This window comes from Amphiprion ocellaris, chromosome 14 (genome assembly GCF_022539595.1).
Source record: "Amphiprion ocellaris isolate individual 3 ecotype Okinawa chromosome 14, ASM2253959v1, whole genome shotgun sequence".
NCBI lineage: Eukaryota > Metazoa > Chordata > Actinopteri > Pomacentridae > Amphiprion > Amphiprion ocellaris.
The window spans coordinates 8345391-8364700 of NC_072779.1; the positions used below are offsets into that span (position 1 = coordinate 8345391).

Below are 19310 nucleotides of genomic sequence, written 5' to 3' on the forward strand. Positions count from 1 at the left end.
GCAATCATCACCTCTTTTTAATCAAAATTGCAGGATAGGAGACCAGATGTGCCTCCTACTGTGATATATCAAAAGCTGAGAATTCAGTTTAATTGAGTTTAACAACTCTTTCCTGTGTTGACATTCATACTTTCATTTGGTGAAAATTCTTGTTGAGACATCAGGGTTGTTTGTTATGTTATTAAAATATAATGAAAGTCAGTATACCAAAAATACCACTAAAGTCTTATCAAACAGATTTTTATTTGTATGGATTCATCACATTTCTTACATAGAGTTTTTACGCCTTCCAGACACAGCAATAAAAGTAATCCAGGACTTCGTTATGCCAAACCTGGCAAAAAAAATAACCACATGAAGTATTTTTTTTGCCTTACAGTCTAAATTTGTCAGATCATCTCGAAGGCTGGGTTTATTCTTAGAAGTTAAGATGTAAAGGTAGAATAATTTCAAGCCATCAGTTGACCGTAAAAATGAATAATTCATTTTGAGTACAACCAAACATGTCATAGCAACCATTTTGTGAATATCTGCAAAGCCAATTTTTCACATTTATGCCCAGGATCCATTTTTAATTGTCAGGTTGCATCAGTTTGACAGCTCTTACAACTTCTCCTTAGAAAAATACATTTCCAAGTGCATTTATGAGAGTGATGTACTAATAAGCAGCTCATTCAGTCATATTCCATCCAGTTATCATAGACAGACCTGACACTGAACCAGCATACTTTAAGAATTAGAGCTGGAAAATTGTGGCTGGTGTCTATAGCAGATCTGGTTTAGTCTTATGGCTTTATTTGAAGTTTGAAACCTAAACTTGGTCTCAACAGAAGTGTATTCTAAAAGTATTTGGATCATTTCAAGTTCTGTCTGTTTTTACCATTCACTAGGAATCACTTTGCTTTCACATACAGTCCAAAAGAAATCTGATTTCATTTGGGACTTTTGAAACCTACAGACCAGATAATCTGACCATCCATCAGCACCAGCAGGTGGCGTCTCTTTTGTTCAGCTCCAGAAGGTTGGTCTCCAGCTGCTCTGCGTCTTCTTGGAAGCGCTCAGTGAAGGAACAAATCAAACCTGCCGCGCTGCCTTCATATTCCACCAGTTCTACGCTGTCCCCTGGAAACAACACACAAACAAACAAACACTGAGTAATCAACAAAAAGTCATTTTTGCTTGTATGTATGCATAATTGCTGCCACTTTACCTGTAGCATATTTCTTCATGTTTTTGCTCATCAGCCACTGACATTTTCTATCAAGTATTGATGAAGCAATGCTAATACAAACTTGACACAACTGTTCTATAATCAGTTTCTGAGGCGTTATTCTTGCAGTATTCCGAACAAATCTCTATAAAACTTGCGTGACTCACAGGGCAGTAATCATCCTTTCATTGATGAGATACTTATAAAACTGATTTTTTTTTGTACAAGATAAAAATCAGCTGAACAGGAGTTTTTAAAGTCTGACACATTTGGACCTCCTTCAATCAAAACTGACACAACAGTAAAATATTTTGACAGTGCAGCATGAAAAAACTAAATATTAATGTATTTTACTACCAGTACTGTTATTCTTTACCCTACTTCCATTCGGTTTTAGAGCCACGTCCCATAATGCTTTGGTGCATATTAACAGAATGCACAATGCTGCCATGAAAAATGTAGGCTCCAACTAGAGCCTTGTTTTTATTTTTCACACTGACAGCATTAAAAGTATGCTGAACTGGCTATAAACATTTCCCAATGGCACTGTACCCACAGATGCACAAACATGAACATCCATTTCTCAGAGTTCAGATTTGACTCAGTTATTCAGACAAAAAAAGGAGTGTGCTAACAGTTTGAAAGGACCCTAATTGTCACACTTAATTTAATTGTCACACTCAGTGCTGTTGCCATTAGTCTCGCATAGCCAGCCTTACTTGCACAGCGCTGTGTCAGCACTGGAGAACGGCCTGGCTGCGGCCATTATCATTCTGCCATAGGGGGGAAAAAGTGCTACGGCTTGTTTGTGTTTCACTAAACCAATCACAGTTGTCGTAAGCAGAACTAAGCCCAGGATGCCCAATTAGTTATTGTTCTGTTGGCATTGTTAACCGCAGGGATGTTGGCAGAATGAGAACCGATGGCACTAATATTTGTGGGTGTGAATTGGTAAACATGGTCAGCTACATACCGCTGACTCTGGTGTTGGCCTGAACAAACATCTTGCGAGCTTCCTTCCTCAGCAGCACCGTCTCCCGCAGACGCAGGAAGTTGTACGCGCCGCTGTCGCTGACGGTGGAGTAACCGTCATACAGAGCTCTGCCTCCATCCACATCTGCTGTCGACTTGAAGACCTACAAATTAGAGAAATCCGGTAAACAACATGTTGGATGTAGAGAGAGAGGAATAAAAATAATATACTTAATGATAGCTTATATTTGACAGAGGTGGAAAGTTTCTATTACATTCTAGGTGTATCTAGGATGACTCGTGCAATAAAAGCACCAGGCACTATGATTTTTGTACTCGGAGTCATTATTTAACTGTTCTAATGAGTTAATTATTAAGTCATAAACTAACTGGGGAGCAGCACAGAGGAATAAAGTTGTCATAACTGCTTACTAGAGTCTCACAAAACAGTAATGGCAACACAGAGACCATAGCAACCTGTTAGGTTATTTAATTGGCTTAATTTTCTATTTTAATTCTGAATGCACCTAATAGTTATTTTTATTATTGGTTAATTTTGCAGTTGACCTGCTTGATAAAACCATTAAAACATCAGAAAACAGTAAGCAATACCCATCACAATTTGTCAGAGCCCAATCCGATCAATTTTATTTAATTGTTTTGTTCGATAAACAGATCAAAACCCATATTAACTGACTACAAACACGATGAAACACATGTATTCACATTTGCTGCAGCTATGATTGATTAAAGTTTATGAGATTGGAAACGTTAATCACATTTTTTACCAATACATTTGCAGTAGATTGACAAATGGCTTAATCAACTGATCAGTTCATCTCTGTTTAAAATAAAAAGGGAATGTCCAGTAGTGTATTAGTGCCATTAAGTTGCTCTGTGTCTCAAGTGAATTAGTTTCGTTTGATTAAAAGACAACATGCTCTTTTTCACTGTATGTTAGGCAAATGGAAAAACTTGGCTATACCTGCAGTTTACAAAGGAACCTGTGGATGGCGTTCTTGCCCACAGTGTGGATCTTGCTTCGGTCCAGCGTGATTCGTGCGTCAGGTTTGCCGTCTTGTCCCGTCACTTCCTCCAGACCCACCAGACCTTCCCCGGCCTCCAGCAGAACCCGCAGGATCACGAAACGAGCCTGCATGTGAGCCTGAGACAAACCGACGTACGTACACATGCATGCATGTGAAATACTGTATAGATCTTCTGACACTCATGTAAACACGGAGTCCGCCTCACTATAAGGTGCATTATAAAACAACACAGACACACTGAACGGAGCCTGTCAGGTTGTAAGAAACACATACTTAATTGTCTGTATGTTGACTCGTCTTGTAAACACTGCTCAGCCAACACTATGTATTGTTGAAGTTCCGTATAAATGAAATGTTGCATACCATGTATAGAGTGGAACCACATGCTATGGAAAAAAAGTGACTCGGACACATTACCTGTCTCCAGCTCTTGCTCTCAGGTGTGTAGAACTCCAGGCCCAAAAGACCAGCTCTGACCATGCTGAGCCAGTTGACGTACACCACGTCCTCTGCATCCTGTTCGTCATGGCCAAAAATACTGCAACGAACACAAATGATTAACAAGTTGGCCTCCCTCAAAGCAAACACAAATAAAAACCACTGCATTCAGCAAATATTTATTTAAAAAGGGCCTACATTGCCTGATGAAAAGAATTATTTCAAAACCATCAATATACGACTAAGAAATCACTGCTCCAGGGCAAAAGCAAACTAAGCAGCTCGTCAAGGCTCATGAACAAACAAAATGAAACGTGCAATATTTCTTTTGGCACTTCTGTTTATTTTTCTGTTCAGTATTCAACATACTTAACAGGACTTAATGATTTTTTTATGGCTCCCAAAAGGCTCTCGTAAGTCCCAAAATATTCTCCCAGCTGACAAAAATTGACAATTTAGGGGGATTTCAGGGCTCCAATTACATTTTTGGATAACAGCAAACCCTGGAAGTGTGTCCCAGAGTGATTTTAATGTTAATGTCTTGAATATATAAAGTCTTTTTTTGTCTGTCTAAATTCCTCAATAATGACTGGCAATTAGGATGTTTAATACATGAGACGTTCATGATATATTAAGTGCACCAAATTAGTAAAGATATAATACATGACACACCTGAGTGCTTGCTTGTTGAGACACAGATAAAGTCCGACACACTCGGCGCGGCATTCTTCATAAGAGGAAGCAATCGTGGAGAATTTACTGTCCCATGTCTCACTGCCCCGATACCAGCTGGACACCTGAAAGATGAACTTGCACTATCAGTAACCTTGTCTCTTTTTCACAACCTGAACAGAGTTAAGAATAAACATTATTTTAGGACCTGACAGCAACAGACACACAGACAAAAACTAACCGGTTCTCCAGTCTCTGGGTTGACCACCTTACTCTCGTCAAAGTTGAACTTGCCCTGATCATCCTTTGGATGGAGGGCAGATTTAAATTAAACATTTAACCAACAATATCTAAAACCTTAAACATCAAATGCTTCCATTTCTTTCATTGGCACACCAAAAGGACATAAAATGCCTGATATGAATGTGCAGCAGCAGCATGTTTGGCTGACCTGGACAAAGAGCTTTCCACTTCCATGTCCCAACAGCTCATGAAGTCCAACCTGCACCTCGAACGATGGGCCCTTCCATTTGATAAACAAATCCTACAGGGAAAAAAAACCCACAGAAGAATGTAGAACTACAGCAGCGTGACAGAGATGAGAGGTGGTGTAAAGGAGAGTCACGAAGCTGCATACTTTACCTTGTCCTCCTCTTTCAGGAAAGTCAATTTCTCTTTTTGTGTAGCATATGCTACAGCCAGCACGTTGCCTAGCGACACGTTCTTAAAGCCCTCAGACTGCCTGATGTCATCATCTATACAGAACAAAAAGCACACAAACACTGAAGTATAATGCTGTAAAACAACCAAAAAAAACCCACTTAAACTCAGCAAACCTGACACTATCTGATCAAGTCAGACTTCAGAGTCTACGTACAGTTTGGGATGTTGATGCCAGCTGGTATTCCACTTCCAGCAAAGGTGAGAACATCCAGTGAGGTGAAGTCGGGTTTAAGGAAAGTGTCCTTCTCAAACTCCCTCGGCCAAGGCAGCTCAGGAAGCAAGACCTCTGCTGAACTCACCAGCTTGGCAAAACGCTCGCTCATCGCCTTGTTCACAACGGCAACAAAACCTGCACATGACAGCACAACCTCAAAGCTGGGAATTGAACTGAACACTAAGACAACTTTTAATTAATTTTGAAGCAAGACTGTGATATAAATCCTCTTGTAATCTAAATGTAAAGTGAGAATAATTTTTCATGCTACTTAACCACATACGAGTTGCGCTAAATTGAAAAATACAGAATGAATGAGAAACTAATCAATACATGAGACTTTAAATATCTGAAGTGGCTAAAACTTTTCAGGTTCTTCCACTTTCAGGTTAAGTGAAGTGTGTTAAAGGTACCATGTTGACTGATTTACGCTCAAGTAAACAGTGTAATTCTCAGTCTGTCCAAGTAGTAAAAGACATTCTCTTGAATGTGTGTCCCGCTAAGACCACTAGATTCATTGCTGTCTACTTAAGTAACAGTGTTAAGGGGCTCAGCCACATTCTCAGCTCTGAACCACGGCAATAAAAGTTGAAGAGGCCCCCTGGGATCACAGCTTGCATGCCAATAAACATGTTAATGCCACTGTTCGTGATGGACTGGACATTTACCTTCAAACTCCCCTCTGGAGCCAAATGGGTCTCTGTAGCTCTCTATGAAACCTATATAGCTGAGAGAAGACGAGGCAGAGGAGGGAGTGAAGAGTAATGAGGTGTGAAGAGCAGAGAGAGGAATGTTTCACAGGTTAATAAAAGACAGTAGTACTCAACACTCAGTGCAAAGGTCAGAATGAACTTTATAAGGAAGTGAACAACTAAAGAAGTATCACAGACTTAGACTTGATTTATGAGGAAGTGAAGGTTGATGAGACCAAAGATCACTTTTATAGTTGCATTGTTTTCTACACAGAAACAGTCATCAATCATTACCATTAATAAACTGCTGTGTTAAACACGTGTCATTGACTGAGTGCTAATTATAATCATATCCTAAATGTATAAAGTAGGTGTGTCATTATGCAAAATGCCATCCTAAAAACAGGAGACCTTCATTACAGCTAAGTGGTGCTTGGAAATAATCAATTTGGCCCACGGCAAGATCAGAAACAGATTTGTTTTTGAATGATGACGTCCTACAATCGAAACAAGACAACACAGAATATATAAAAAGGAAGTGGGAGAGAGAAGGAAATGTTTCGATATCCGTTGAGACTTGGGAGAAAATATGCAAACTACAGTACATCTCAAACGTGTTAAGTTTTGCTGGAAAAACCGATTAATTGTTACACCCATCCAGAAACGACAACAAGGCTGAGGTGACACCTGTTGGAGACTTAGCAGGATTAAGAAGCCAATCACTTTCATATCTTTTAGGATTGCCATGTTCTTAGAACCTACTGAAAATGGCTCCAAGAACATATAAATCATATATTTAATGTAAACATTTCTTTTAAATGTAAATTATATATTTGGGTGATATATTGTTTGAAATTTGGAATGCTAATGACAAGTATTTACTTGGCATATTATAGGCAGCAAGTACAAAAAACATCCCAAGAAAATGGTTAAAAGTAGAACCACCCACAAATGAGGAATGGATTGACATTGTACACAAGGTTTAGATTATAGAAAGGTTGATATTTGGCCTCGGTGTGCAAAAAGATTATCAGATCTGGACAAAATATATGGAGTATGTAAAACCCATAAGGTCCAATTTTAATTGGATCTACTTGTAACTGGATACAACCAGCTCTCTTCATCTCCTTTTCTTTGGATTCTTTTCTTCTTGAGTGATATGAAGATTATTAAAGATAAAGAGTAAGTTTCCTGCTTCTGCTGTTCATTTGCAATAGCAAAAGAGCAATTTAAAAAAAAAGATAATGATTATTAAATAAATAAAAATAATATTCAACGTAGACATGATTTGATAGGTGATCAAGAGATCTGTTTGTTGTGAAGCTGCTGCTTAATGATGGAATAACCTTCATAGTGGACGGTCAGCGTGTTGAGTAGACGTTCTGAAAGGTGATTCAGTGTCTCACCTCTCAACGATTGGACCCTTGTCTTTGATCCAGTAACGTGAACCCTCTTTATGGGCGTCCACTGAGCCCAAGGTGAAGCTGCGCTGGTACTCTTCCAGCATCTTCCTCTGGTTCTCATTGGCAGCATACGTCTGTGAAATAATTGTAAGCAAAACAAAGAGGTCAAAAGCAGGTGTCAGGAAAACTCAGATACATTCACATAGAGAAGGCTTTATCTGTTCTAACCTCTTCCTAATATTGTTTTCCAAATTCTATTGATTTTTACATCACTTTCAAGATGCAATTTTGGATTTTTTTTTTTAGTTATTTTCCCAACTAACAGATAACGCTAAAATGAACACATGTACATCACTGGAAACTTCATATTTTGGTGATTTTTATTCCTACTGTTATGCAAATGCACAATGAACATCAACTCTATGCCTATCTGTATTCTTTCCTCCATTTCTTCTTCGTTTTCCCGTCTCACCTGTGCTTCTTGAAGGTAATGGCAGACCTTCTCCATGAGAGGACCGTAGTCTCCCCTCTTCACAGTGAACTCTTTGTCTTCAAAGCTGAAGCTGCCGCAACAGGACTCGCATTCCCCGTCCACTGCACAGTCTGTGAAGCAGTAATGTACTTTTTTTTGCTGTAATCATCGTCAGCATCGCCAATATCATTAGTTACACAAATAAATCACTCTACATAAATTTGTCGGTAATCAGAATGTATTAGAGGTCACAAGTTAGAATGTCTGATATCACATGAAGTCTGCGTGACTTCAATCAGTGAAACAAACTTTGTATAACACCTTTTAAACTAATTTAGTACCATTCAAACTGTTTTACAAGCGACTGATGCAATGCAGTTGACACGTAGCTGAAAAAGTTCTGAAATCAGACAAAATAAATTATCATGAAATATTAAAACAATATTAAAATAAAATAGAACAAAATTAATAATGATGGTGATAATAAATAAAATCAGTATAACACTAAAACCAAAAAATTATAAAACACTACATAAAAGCCTGACGGTTTTTGTATGAGAATATGTGCTAGAAACATATAAATAAAGTATCAATATTTTCAGCTCCTTTCACATCATCTAGAAGGCTGTTTTAGTGGCTCAAAGTATAACAGTTGAAATCCGGAGCCTGGAGATTTTTGTTCTGCTGTGTAGAACATCTAAAAGAGCAAAACTAAACAATCTGAAGGGCCTTCCTGGTTCATAAACAGTAGCATTTCTGAGAAGTAATCTTGCGCAAGACCAGATGATTCCTTATAAACAAATACAAGAATTTTATACTCAATACGAAACCTGGCAGGTAACCATTTTAAAATAAATGTAATGTGTGTGCTCTCACTCGTGGCTCAGTGAACACTCAAGCTGCAGAATTTTGAATTAACAATAGCTGATTTATTTTATTCCTCAGTAGCCCAGAAAAGAGAGCAGCATATAGATTTTTAGTACCCCATAACTGTCACCAGATTAATTGTTAGCAGTGTTATTTTACTGTAGTTCTGACCTTTCTGCACAGCTGAAGCCAAGCGCACCTCATAACAGGCTTTCCCTCCATTGTCCTTCTTGAACAGACGGGTGTTGTAAGCAGACAGTTTCTAGAAAACAAACCGAAACAACATGGCTAAGAATAAACTGAGTCAGACTGAAAGAAACATGAAAGAGCTGATGACTCATCCTGTCATCAAAATGGACGACAATGGTAAAAGGCAAGCTTGTAAAATGTTGATTTATTTTGATATGAACATGTCACAATTGAAAGAAAATGGGAAGATAGATTGCAGCTTATTACAGGAGAAATGAAACAAAACTGTGGAAATACAGTTACGTATATTAGGTGTGAATTTTGCTTACTTTTGAGTCAAGGAACTTCTGAGCCAGCTCAGCGTCCTCCAGACAGCAGTTTCCTGAGAAATAGGTGGTAATTCCCTGAAGAAGACAAAACCACAAACTCCTTATGAGGGGTCACAGTCACATCTCAGAAATGAGAAAAGCAGTAGAGAGAGAGGAGGACATATCTCCCAGAAAGAACAAAACTTTCCAGTGTTTATGATGCAGATGGAAAAATATTCTCTAACATTTGTTAGATCAATCCAGTCTGTGAAACACAATGGATATTTTATTCCATATTATCTGAGAAAATAGTTTTGGTCAAAGCAGGCCTGAAATCTGCATTAAATGATACAAGATCCCACCTTGTCGCCCAGCCCCAGCTGTTTCTGTCTGTCTTCCAGGGAGTAGAGAAGACCCGAGCAGCTGTCCCACAGAGCCTCCATCTCACTGGGCTGCTCCTGAAATGCCTGGCTGGCCCACACCAGAGCCTTCAGCTTGTCCTGGATGGACACATCACAGATGCAGACAGCTTAAAATATGCTGCAACTGTTGCAATATTTCAATGATAAGGCCGCTATAATACACCAATGTTCCAATTTATTGGTTACTCTTTTTCAATCCAAAACACATTAGCTGTGAGGCTGATAGTGTTAAATTTAGTGGACAGTGTGTTAGAAAATTGTTGAATTAACCCTACAGGGCTGTAATATCAGATTGCATTAGGTTTTATAGGTGTCCTCATACTGTGAAGTCATAAACAAAACAACTGAACTAGATTTACACTTAACATTACAGGCTGTTTTACCTTTGGCAGATTTGGGATGAACTTGGTGTCTCCAAAAGACTTGTAGTTGCCCATGTTTGCATACAGACCTGCTGCATAAACCAAGAAGGCCTAAACATCACACATAAAAGAAAATATGGCAAAATGAGCATCCTTACATACATTTGCAGTTGTTTGTGGATAAAAGGTTGCATAAAAACAACAAGAGAAGCTGCCTAAAGACTGTAGGACTGTGCACCTGGTACTCCTCAGAGCTGAGTCCAGCTGCTGTGGCGACTTGTTCCAGCTGTGCAGGCGTCTGCTTCCTGAAGATTCTCTGCAGCAAGACAAAGATGTTTGCCGACTCCGGGGACGTCTGCAGCAGCACTGCCAGACCACCATACCTGAGACAGATGTTGAAGCAAAGGTTTTGCAATCAGCAGGGCCGCAACTCTTCAAGAAAACAAAATCTTCAGTTTTATTCTTGAAAAACAGGTGAAATGTGTATATTTTATGGAGGTGGTTTGATTTAGGATTTCAATACTTGATTTCTGAGGTCGGTAACGTACCAAGCGGCGCGTGACAGATTGTGGGCATACATCTTCTCCTGAGGTGAAAGCAAACGAAAGGCCTCGCCACAGTCAAGCGCAGAGATACCGATGTCATTTGAGAGGTAGTACTGGGAGTCCACCATCTTGGGTCTGAGATTTAACACTGGGAGAGAGGAACTAGTTCAGGAGAGGGAAAGACGACAGTAAAAGAATGAGGAGAATAAAATATGAGTTTGAAAAAAACAGCAATAAGTAAGTGCAAATAGGACGAGAAAGAAAGGTGACAGTCATATAAACAAGAGGAGAGACAGATAAAAGAAATGGCATAATAATGAGATGAGTTTTTAAAAAGGAACTGCAAGTTAGAATCAACATCTTTTTTTTAACCGTGGGCTCTAGAAGTATTTGAACACCTGTCTGCTTTTGACAGGTTATGCAGAGGAGAACAGCATGTGTACTATACAAACATGCAGATACTCATTTATAACAGTTATACAAGATGACAAGTTTTTTTATACCTTGATTGCAAAATGTTAAAAACTATCTTCTGATATATATGTATGATTATTTTGTGGAAAATTCTAAATTTTTAATTGCCAATGCTACCCAAGTTTGCATCTTGAACACTAGAGCTGAATAGTAAATGAATTTCAAGATCAAATCACAGTGAAACAATGAAATTAGCAAACTGAAAAGACTGAAATTCAGGATATAAATTTCAAATTCATGTCTTTTGATGGTATCTCAAGTGGTAATTCTCCATCCTCTGTTTTAAATTTATACCATGGATATTGACCTGAAGCTTGACTTTAAAAATCCAAACACAATTGCAATATCTCTGACAGACATTGTGATTATTTTCCCAAATCATTCATCTCCACTGAACACACCGGTGACAGTAACCTCAGTCTATTTAACTAGTATCTGGTCGAGTTAATCCTCCACAAAATATGAGAGAAAACTGAATGAACATCAAAATCTTGCCTAACTGAGGTCTCAGATTGTTTGATTTGTTCAATTAACAACCCCAAGCAAAACTACCTCATATTTGTACTTAATTTTATACACAATTTTTATGCTTTCTCTAATGGAAAGCATGACTTATGTTTTATTACTTCAACTATTTTACTTGTATTTATTAAAACAGCCATAATAAGTTTTGCATTATAGCATCTGTACTCTATTTGTTTTGCCTTTCTTTTAAATATTGTTATGTTGGATTGTGGGTATTCTGCGTTCCCTGTCAAAGCACTTTGCAAACCGCTGCAAAGAAAGTTATTATTATGATTATTGAGAAACAAAACGTCGAATCGAAGTGTACGGAATTTTTCTGGTACAATGAGGTTAACTAAAAGCTAAGTTAAAGTTTTTGAGACAGCAGGTGCTCATAATGAATCTTGAACTATCAGACCGTGGCACAGATTCAAGAGGAACCAGTCAGTTAACATACTGAAGCATGTTTTCTGTTTCACTTTCCCTCAGAACTAGAAATTCCTGGGAAGTGAAGCGACTACCTGCGAAAAACAACCTGTTTTATCCCCCTTGAAATACCGCCAGCACATAATCAGCAAGACAAGACTCCAAGTGCAAGTTTAAGTAAATACGATTGACGCTACAGCTAACTCTGTAACGTTAGCTTCTAGCGAGCATGCTAAGGCGGCTGCTGGCTGTTTGGAGCATTTCAACACGCTGCCACAACTTCTGTAGGTCTAAAATACTATGCGACCCGTTAATGTGCACAGTTTGCTACTAATTAATAAATACCAGACAGCTATAGAGGTGAAAGTCAACTCAACGGCTCGTTACCTTAATTTCGTTATCAGCTCCAGCGAACGTCAAATTGCAGTCTCACGCTGTACACTTCCTGTATTCATTCAGCGCTACACCCGCCCCTTGACCAATCACAGGCTACATGTTGTGATTGGTAGAAATTTTAACCAATCACCAAGTAGCAGCGCCGGAGTTTCCGACCCACTTTCACGTCGTAATACTCCTTGACAAGATTTAGCATGAAAAACACAACGTGTGGTCGTCAAACACAAGAAAACTACACTGTAACGCCACAAAATAAAGAAGTATGGTGAAATATAGATACAGTCATAAATAATTACCTATATCTCTTCGACAGCAAAACACACGACGAGGTGGCCGAGTGGTTAAGGCGATGGACTGCTAATCCATTGTGCTCTGCACGCGTGGGTTCGAATCCCATCCTCGTCGGTAACCTTTTCCTCAAACGAAGACATTTCGTCAATAATCGGCACTGATACATGTTGTGTATTGATTATACCCACGGAAGACAGGTCACATGACAAGGTGACACTCAGACCAACGTGCTCCACCAGCAGCTGCTACCCACAATCCCCCCTCTGCTCTCCAACCACACTTCACTGTCTCCTCCTCCTCTTTCCAGTCCTCATATTTTTTCTTTCCTAAATTGTGTTTAAACACACAATTTAGTCATAAAATCATGACCACACATTCTTTCCACACACATTTTAAACTCCACATCTCCACGATTAGGCATCACTTTCTATTTTAACCAAGATAGGCTAACAAACCACACAGTATTTGATCAGTTTAAAGGTTTTATTGAATTTTTAAGAACATGAGAGAGTGAATTATTTACAAAGGCTGTGCAACAGAAAGTCTTAAAGCCCCCCTCTGGTGAAAATCAAGGTTTTGTGATGTTGTTCTTTTTAACCTTGTTAACATGTCCATATGGTGTTTTTCATATGCAAAAAGACACATCATGAGCAGAATAAGAAGCAGTCAATGCCATGGATGAGTGTTTCCACCTTGAACCTACCGATGACAGTCTCAACAACACAGATTCAGCCTTCATATGTAACAAACTCAAATCATGTCAACTTGCAGAGTACTTTCTGTACATTTTTCTTCTTCAGAGTCGATTTCCAGTTCCAACATGTATTACTCCAATATTTCAACTTGCCACTCTGTAGTGCAGAGCAGTTTTACAGTGTTTTGAGCAGAGTCGTAGGTGAGCTAGTGTGCTCGAGATGCAGGGAGTGGAGAGGTGGAGAGGTGAAGAGGCGGCGACTTCAAAGATCTGCACACTAGAGGAAGCAACAGTTTTAAGGCAGGAAGGATGACTTTCATGGAAAAAAACAAAACAAAACAAAAAACTTCTAAATAAGTAACATTGATACACAGATGAGTTTTTAAGAGAGAGGGACTTTAAGTTTTCCTTGATGAGTGGGAGAGTCGGTCAGCTGCATTATATCCAGATTGTAGTTTTAGTGACCAGTCCTGCACCACAAGAGAAGTGCTAACAGACATCATCGCCTTTAACACATCTGTGTGTTTATTTTAGGGTTCATGCTTGGGTTTTGCCATCCCTTCTGTCAGGAGGTGTCGTAGGGAGTATCCAGCGATAGCAGTCCGAGAAGCTGAAGCTCTTGTCCACAGCACAGCTAGTGCAGTAGACGATCCCCAAAGCCAGCATGACCACAAGGAACACACAAAGAGGCACCAGCAGGGCCACAAGCAGCCAACTCTTGTCGTGCTTTCGTTTACCTGCAGCAGATCCATCCCCGACCTCTTCACTGCTGCTGGTGTCCTCTGTATTATCAATCTTTGGTTCCTCTGCCTCTCCAGTCTCAGGGGCCGACCCATTTGAAGTCTCGGCTCCCGCCGCACCACTAGCTCCTCTACTTCCCGATTTAGCTTCAGCCTCATTATCAATTTCGTTGCCTGTGCTGTCTTTTTGCGTTGTGGGTGGGGCTGTCTGATATCGCCTGGGTGACAGGGCATCCCAAGGGTTTAGGTGGTTATCTGAGCCATGAGCCATGTCAGGGGAAAGAGCCTCGGGGGCTTCAGTCAGCCAGTCGACGTCAAAGTTTGTGTCAGCTTCGAAGTTCGGGTCAGGGGTGAATGAGGTGGACCAGGGAATGTCGTGGTTAGGGTACAAGTCAGGTGAGTGAGCAGAGTCACTGGGGTCAGGGGTCAGGGTGGAGTATTCTTCATCATCAGGCGAAGGCTGGCAGGTGAGTCCATCCGACTGCAGGTCATAGCCGTTGTCACAGAAACACTGGTAGCCTCCCACATAGTTGAGACACTGCTGCTGGCAGGGTGACTCCCCAACACACTCATCTACATCCACACACTCTCCGTCGCTGCCAAACTCATAGCCGGGGTTACACAGACACGTGAAGGACCCCACTGTGTTCTCACAGAAGCCTTCACAACTGGCCTCATCGAGGCACTCGTCAATGTCCACACACTCGCCCTCATCATCTGGCTGATACCCCTGGTGGCAGGTACAGTGGAAGGTGCCTGGAATGTTGACACAGAGCTGTGGACATGGCTGCTGTTGACATTCGTCCACGTCAGAACATCCACGGCCGTCTGGACCCATTTGGTAGCCAGGTGGGCAGATACAGCGAACGCCCCGAGGCGTCTCCATGCAGTCATATTCACACCCTGCCTCCACACAGACCTCCCTCATGTGAGGCTCTTCGGTGGAACCGGCAGAGTCGGAGGACAGCTCAGGTGGGTCGGTTGGGCTCAGGGGGTCAGGTCTGCAGCTGTAGCCGTCCTCATCTATCGTGAAGCCCTCAGAGCAGTAGCAGTAGTAATCTGTGTCTGTGTTCTGGCAAAAGTGCTCGCATTTATGGTCCCCGCTGCACCAGTCCTGGTTCTGTGGTGTTGTACTGGACGAACAGAGCGGGGTGTCCCTGGACCAGCCCACCGTCTCATCATCTCTCTCCATGCACAACACTGTCTGCTCAGCCGGAGCGTCGGGGTCTGTGCTGTCTGCAGGGCATGGCAGTGCTGCCACAGAGCCGTAGGGCACATGAGTCAGTAGGGAGCTGACAAGGTGAAATGGGGTGGTGTACAGAGCCGGACCTCTGCCCTCGTCCTCCAGTGGTGGACACATTCCCTTGTAGTTGTACTGGCAAACGTAACCATCCAAAGGTAGTGCACAGGAGCCGTCAACCCACCGGAAGTTGTCTTTGCTCTCGCGCCCGTTCTCAGAAGTGTGGACAGTCATGGCCACACAGCGAGGAGCTGCACAAGTCCCAGGGGTGTCCTCACGGAGCCAGTTAGTGAACTGACCGTCCTGGTCTCCTGTTGGAAAGATAAAGACAAGGGCCATCTTAGTAAAAGTCCATCCTTCCTATTTTCTATTTTTTTTTTAACAACCTATTTGCTTTTTTTGGGAATTGCAGCTCATTTAAAGTGGAGCACTTTAAAGTAAAGTGATGAAAGCTGCCATGAGTAAAATCTCAATCTGTTTTAATTGTCTTTGAAATTATTCTGACTGCAAAAATATTCTGTTGTAGAAAGACAGTCTGTGCAATGTAGTCTACACTTTAATCTGATTTGTGTAGGTGGGGGTTGCACCACTTTGCTGTCTGCTTTTTTCAATACTACCACAAGGAGTCGCCAAAGTCCAAAACATTCAAATGTGACACACATGGGCTTTAAAATGCCACAGTTATTTTTGTAGCAGCAGCATCCTGTGGCCCCTCTGTTGTTTCCATTGATGGAGGTAGGATCAGTCCCCCCAACAATAAGAGGGAGAGGCTTACCTCTAAATAGCTTGTTAACAAGCAGGCAGCCGCAATAACCTTCAAGATGCTTGTTTACTTTCTCGGAAATGTGCTACAGTTGGAGTAACTTCTATATAAAACACTCAATGAAAGGTTAAAGTTGGTCCACATTGAAATATTTGGGTTTATGGATGTACACGTGCTATTGGTGTAGAGTTTGAACTTTACAATATGCATGGCAGACCTGTCAGTGCATGCACATTGTAAATACAGCACTTTTTGCAAAAAAATAAATTCAAAAGAAAACCAGCTGTTTAATTTTTTAAATGCAATTTGTTAATGCTGTGTCCAACACCAATAAATGTCCACTCAAATCCATAATGAGGCTGTTATTTTTGAAGCATTGGGTAAATAAAACCACAACTATCTGCATAACTTGTTGCCATTACGGCGGGGGGGGGGGGGGGGGGGGGGGGGGGGGGGAGTAGGCCAACCACATAACTCTTGAAAATTTAACGTCTTCTCTAAGTGTAAACCAAGGCAGTCGCTTTAAGTGACAGAAACTCCATCTGTTTTTTAGTGGGTGAAGTTTGTATAATGAATAAATCAGGCTGAGGAGCAGCAATGAGGTCAAAAAGGGATGAACTTCAACTGCTGAGCCAGCTCTGTCTCTGTGAAACAAAAGCAGTAAAGTGAATAACCATCCGGTTGGTGTGGAGCTCTGGAGGTTGGCCTGGGTACCAAAGTCTGACTGATACATCAGGGTGGGGGGCCGCACAATGCTTTGACACCATAATTTGACAATATAGTGTGAGACCTCTGTGGGTGTTTTTTTTTGCTGTGTATTTACAGAAGACATCATCAGACAAGATGCAAAAGTCTGTTGTGTCTTGGATCTGCATGTATTTAACTTAAATCCTTGTAGTATTAGTTCATTTAGTTTTGTATAGTTTAGACTGGAAACCTACCAGAGTCAATTTAATAAAGTAGGTAGTTAGCCAACTAATGAGTTTTTAAGCCTTCATTATAATGACTCAGATTTTCCATAGTAGAAACCTTTTTTTCTCATTAGCTTTGATTGCACTGATCTTTAAAATTTTACTGGGGTGCTTAATTGTAATTGGACTATTAGGTGTTTTTCTCAGCTTCTGGGCCGTTTTATCTGAACTCACTTGTTAAAACACATTTTAAAAATAAGTGTGATCTAGTGCCAAAGGTCGATATTACAAACAGTGAAAGGTCAAATGTCAAAAAGGACTTTGCCTGTGACCCAGACGAATCCTCTGAGCGGTCGGGTGGATGAACACTGGCGTGGAGGTCTGTGCAGCCCGATCCAGAGCCGAAGCCTCAACCTGGACCCCTGCGTCTCGATGGCCGACAGCAGCTCGTGGACCACACCCGCTGCCTCGTGAGTGTGCATTGTTGCCAGGGTCCCACCTCGCTCCCGGCAGCTCCGCCCAGCCTCCCTGAAGGTTCTCTTCTGGAGGAAGACAGCGTAGCATCCCTCCTGGTGGCAGAGTGCGTCTCTCTCCGCCAGCTGAGCCTTGCCTCCTGGCTGCTCCCCCTCCGCCTCCCTCAGCCTCTGGCCTTGGCTTCCAGGAGCCAGACAGACTGTCAGCAGCCATAAGACGCTCAAGAGACTCATGCTGCTGCAGCTGCTGCTGATGATCTTTTGCATCCTCTGCCAAGACATGAGGTCTAAACTAAGCCAACATTCAATTAGCTATCCTAACCTTGCTGTCAAAATAAATAACCTAATAACTGATAAGAACTATCTTGTCTGGCCTCTTGTTGAAGCAAACCTGATCTAAATTGAATCTTATTTGTTAGTTTTTCAGACTGCAACCTGCAACTCCAGACTTGTCTTACTTTTTTGTACCCTGTTAGTGTTTTTCAATAAATAATCTAGTATAAAAGACCTTTCAGTCAAAGCAACCTGAGGCAGATAAGTCCAGGACTGGCATCTGTTTACCTTTATTTACCTTAGTTGGCCCACGCTCCTACTCAAACAGCCCTACAGTGCAGAATAGATAAACCTCCATTCAAAATATCAGTACCGCTGCCACAGTCAAGCAGAATTTGAACAGAACCTACTTTATAAAACTGAAACCAATGGAGTCTAATGGAATCCTCAGAAAGTCCAGTTGAGTCCAGTAACAGTCCAAAATACAGTCCAATGAGGTATCAGATTCAAAAAGTGGTGAATGGGGCAACCAATGTCCAAAAAAGTTCAGTAGAGTCCAATTATAAATTTAATAAATTTCAGTGACAGAAGCCCTGAACTGTATCTGATCTTGCCGGGGCTTTCTTGCCTCTGCAAAGTTGGCTTTCTGACTGAACCTCAGAAAGAGGAGAGAGATGGGGGAGGGTGAAGAGAAGGGGGGGAGTCGACGTAGAGGAAAAAGAATTGTGTGTTTTTGGAAGAGGGGGCTGGTAAAGCGTGCGAGTGTATAAGGGTAGACTGGAGGGGTGGACGGGGTTGGATGGAGGTGGGGGGGTGTTAGCAGAATTGAAAACTCTCGGAGAGTTATGAAAACCATACGGCACCATTCTGTCCCCCATCTTGCTGATGGCTTTAGACACACACACACACACACACACACACACACACACACACACACACACACACACACACACACACACACACACATGCACACTGTAAGTCGTGCACGCTGCTCAGCATCCACAGGAGTGGAAAGAGTTTGTCAGCTTGTGAGATGCACAGATTCTCTCCCCCCTTCTTCCTCTTCTTCTTCTTCTCCCTACTGTCCTCCACCATCTGTCTCCTTCTGTTCTCTATCAGCCTCTCATTGTTTTTCTTTCTCTTTATTTCTCTCTTCACCTCCTTCTTTCTTCACCTCCCTCTTTACCTCCACCTTTCAAGCCATTCTCTATTTTTCTGACACCCCTCCTCCCTTTTCTCTTCTTTTTTTTTCTGTCTTTCTACCAAGCACATGCCAGCTGGAACTTTTTACAGTCCAATGGAAACATTTGAGTATGGAATACCTGTCGGAGTCTGCATATTGTGTGTGTGTGTGTGTGTGTGTGTGTGTGTGTGTGTGTGAGAGAGAGAGAGAGAGAGAGAGAGAGAGAGAGAGAGAGAGAGAGAGAGCGTTCATTCTCATGTGTTAGAAAATACCTTCATATGGGTACAGATGTCTAAGTGTATGAGTAAGTGTTCTTCACTATGTGTGTGTGTGTGTGTGTGTGTGTGTGTGTGTGTGTGTGTGTGTGTGTGTGTGTGTGTTTGTGGCTGCCACTCGGGGGCATA

At 41.4% G+C, this 19310-nt stretch overlaps 2 protein-coding genes and 1 non-coding gene across 5 annotated transcripts; 1 reads left to right on the forward strand and 2 right to left on the reverse strand.

Moving 5' to 3' along the window:
- Positions 1-224: 224 nt before the first annotated feature.
- Positions 225-12868, reverse strand: dpp3 (dipeptidyl-peptidase 3). Of its 2 annotated transcripts, none has more exons than XM_023291502.3 (19): positions 12635-12868; positions 10542-10700; positions 10232-10376; positions 10015-10104; positions 9572-9709; positions 9231-9305; positions 8884-8974; positions 7846-7976; positions 7377-7507; positions 5947-6005; positions 5219-5413; positions 4984-5096; positions 4793-4885; positions 4583-4645; positions 4342-4466; positions 3649-3769; positions 3168-3347; positions 2184-2346; positions 225-1122 (listed from the first exon to the last, which is right to left on the reverse strand). In XM_023291502.3, exons 1-19 carry the CDS (start codon positions 12793-12795, stop codon positions 980-982), a joined length of 2376 nt encoding a protein of 791 aa, XP_023147270.3. In that variant the 5' UTR covers positions 12796-12868; the 3' UTR covers positions 225-979. The 2 variants fall into 2 exon arrangements, with proteins under 2 accessions (XP_023147270.3, XP_023147271.2); XM_023291503.3 differs by lacking the exon at positions 12635-12868 and adding an exon at positions 12330-12470.
- trnas-gcu (transfer RNA serine (anticodon GCU)) lies at positions 12662-12743 on the forward strand. Its single transcript has one exon. It is a non-coding gene; the product is annotated as a tRNA-Ser (tRNA).
- A 225-nt stretch (positions 12869-13093) lies between the features above and the next one.
- On the reverse strand, positions 13094-18373 carry LOC111582684 (endosialin-like). 2 transcript variants are annotated; one of them, XM_035957785.2, is made up of 3 exons: positions 18134-18373; positions 17303-17720; positions 13094-15614 (listed from the first exon to the last, which is right to left on the reverse strand). In XM_035957785.2, exons 2-3 carry the CDS (start codon positions 17715-17717, stop codon positions 13861-13863), a joined length of 2169 nt encoding a protein of 722 aa, XP_035813678.2. In that variant the 5' UTR covers positions 17718-17720; positions 18134-18373; the 3' UTR covers positions 13094-13860. The 2 variants fall into 2 exon arrangements, with proteins under 2 accessions (XP_035813678.2, XP_023147269.2); XM_023291501.3 differs by having other exon boundaries at positions 17303-18373.
- Positions 18374-19310: the final 937 nt, after the last annotated feature.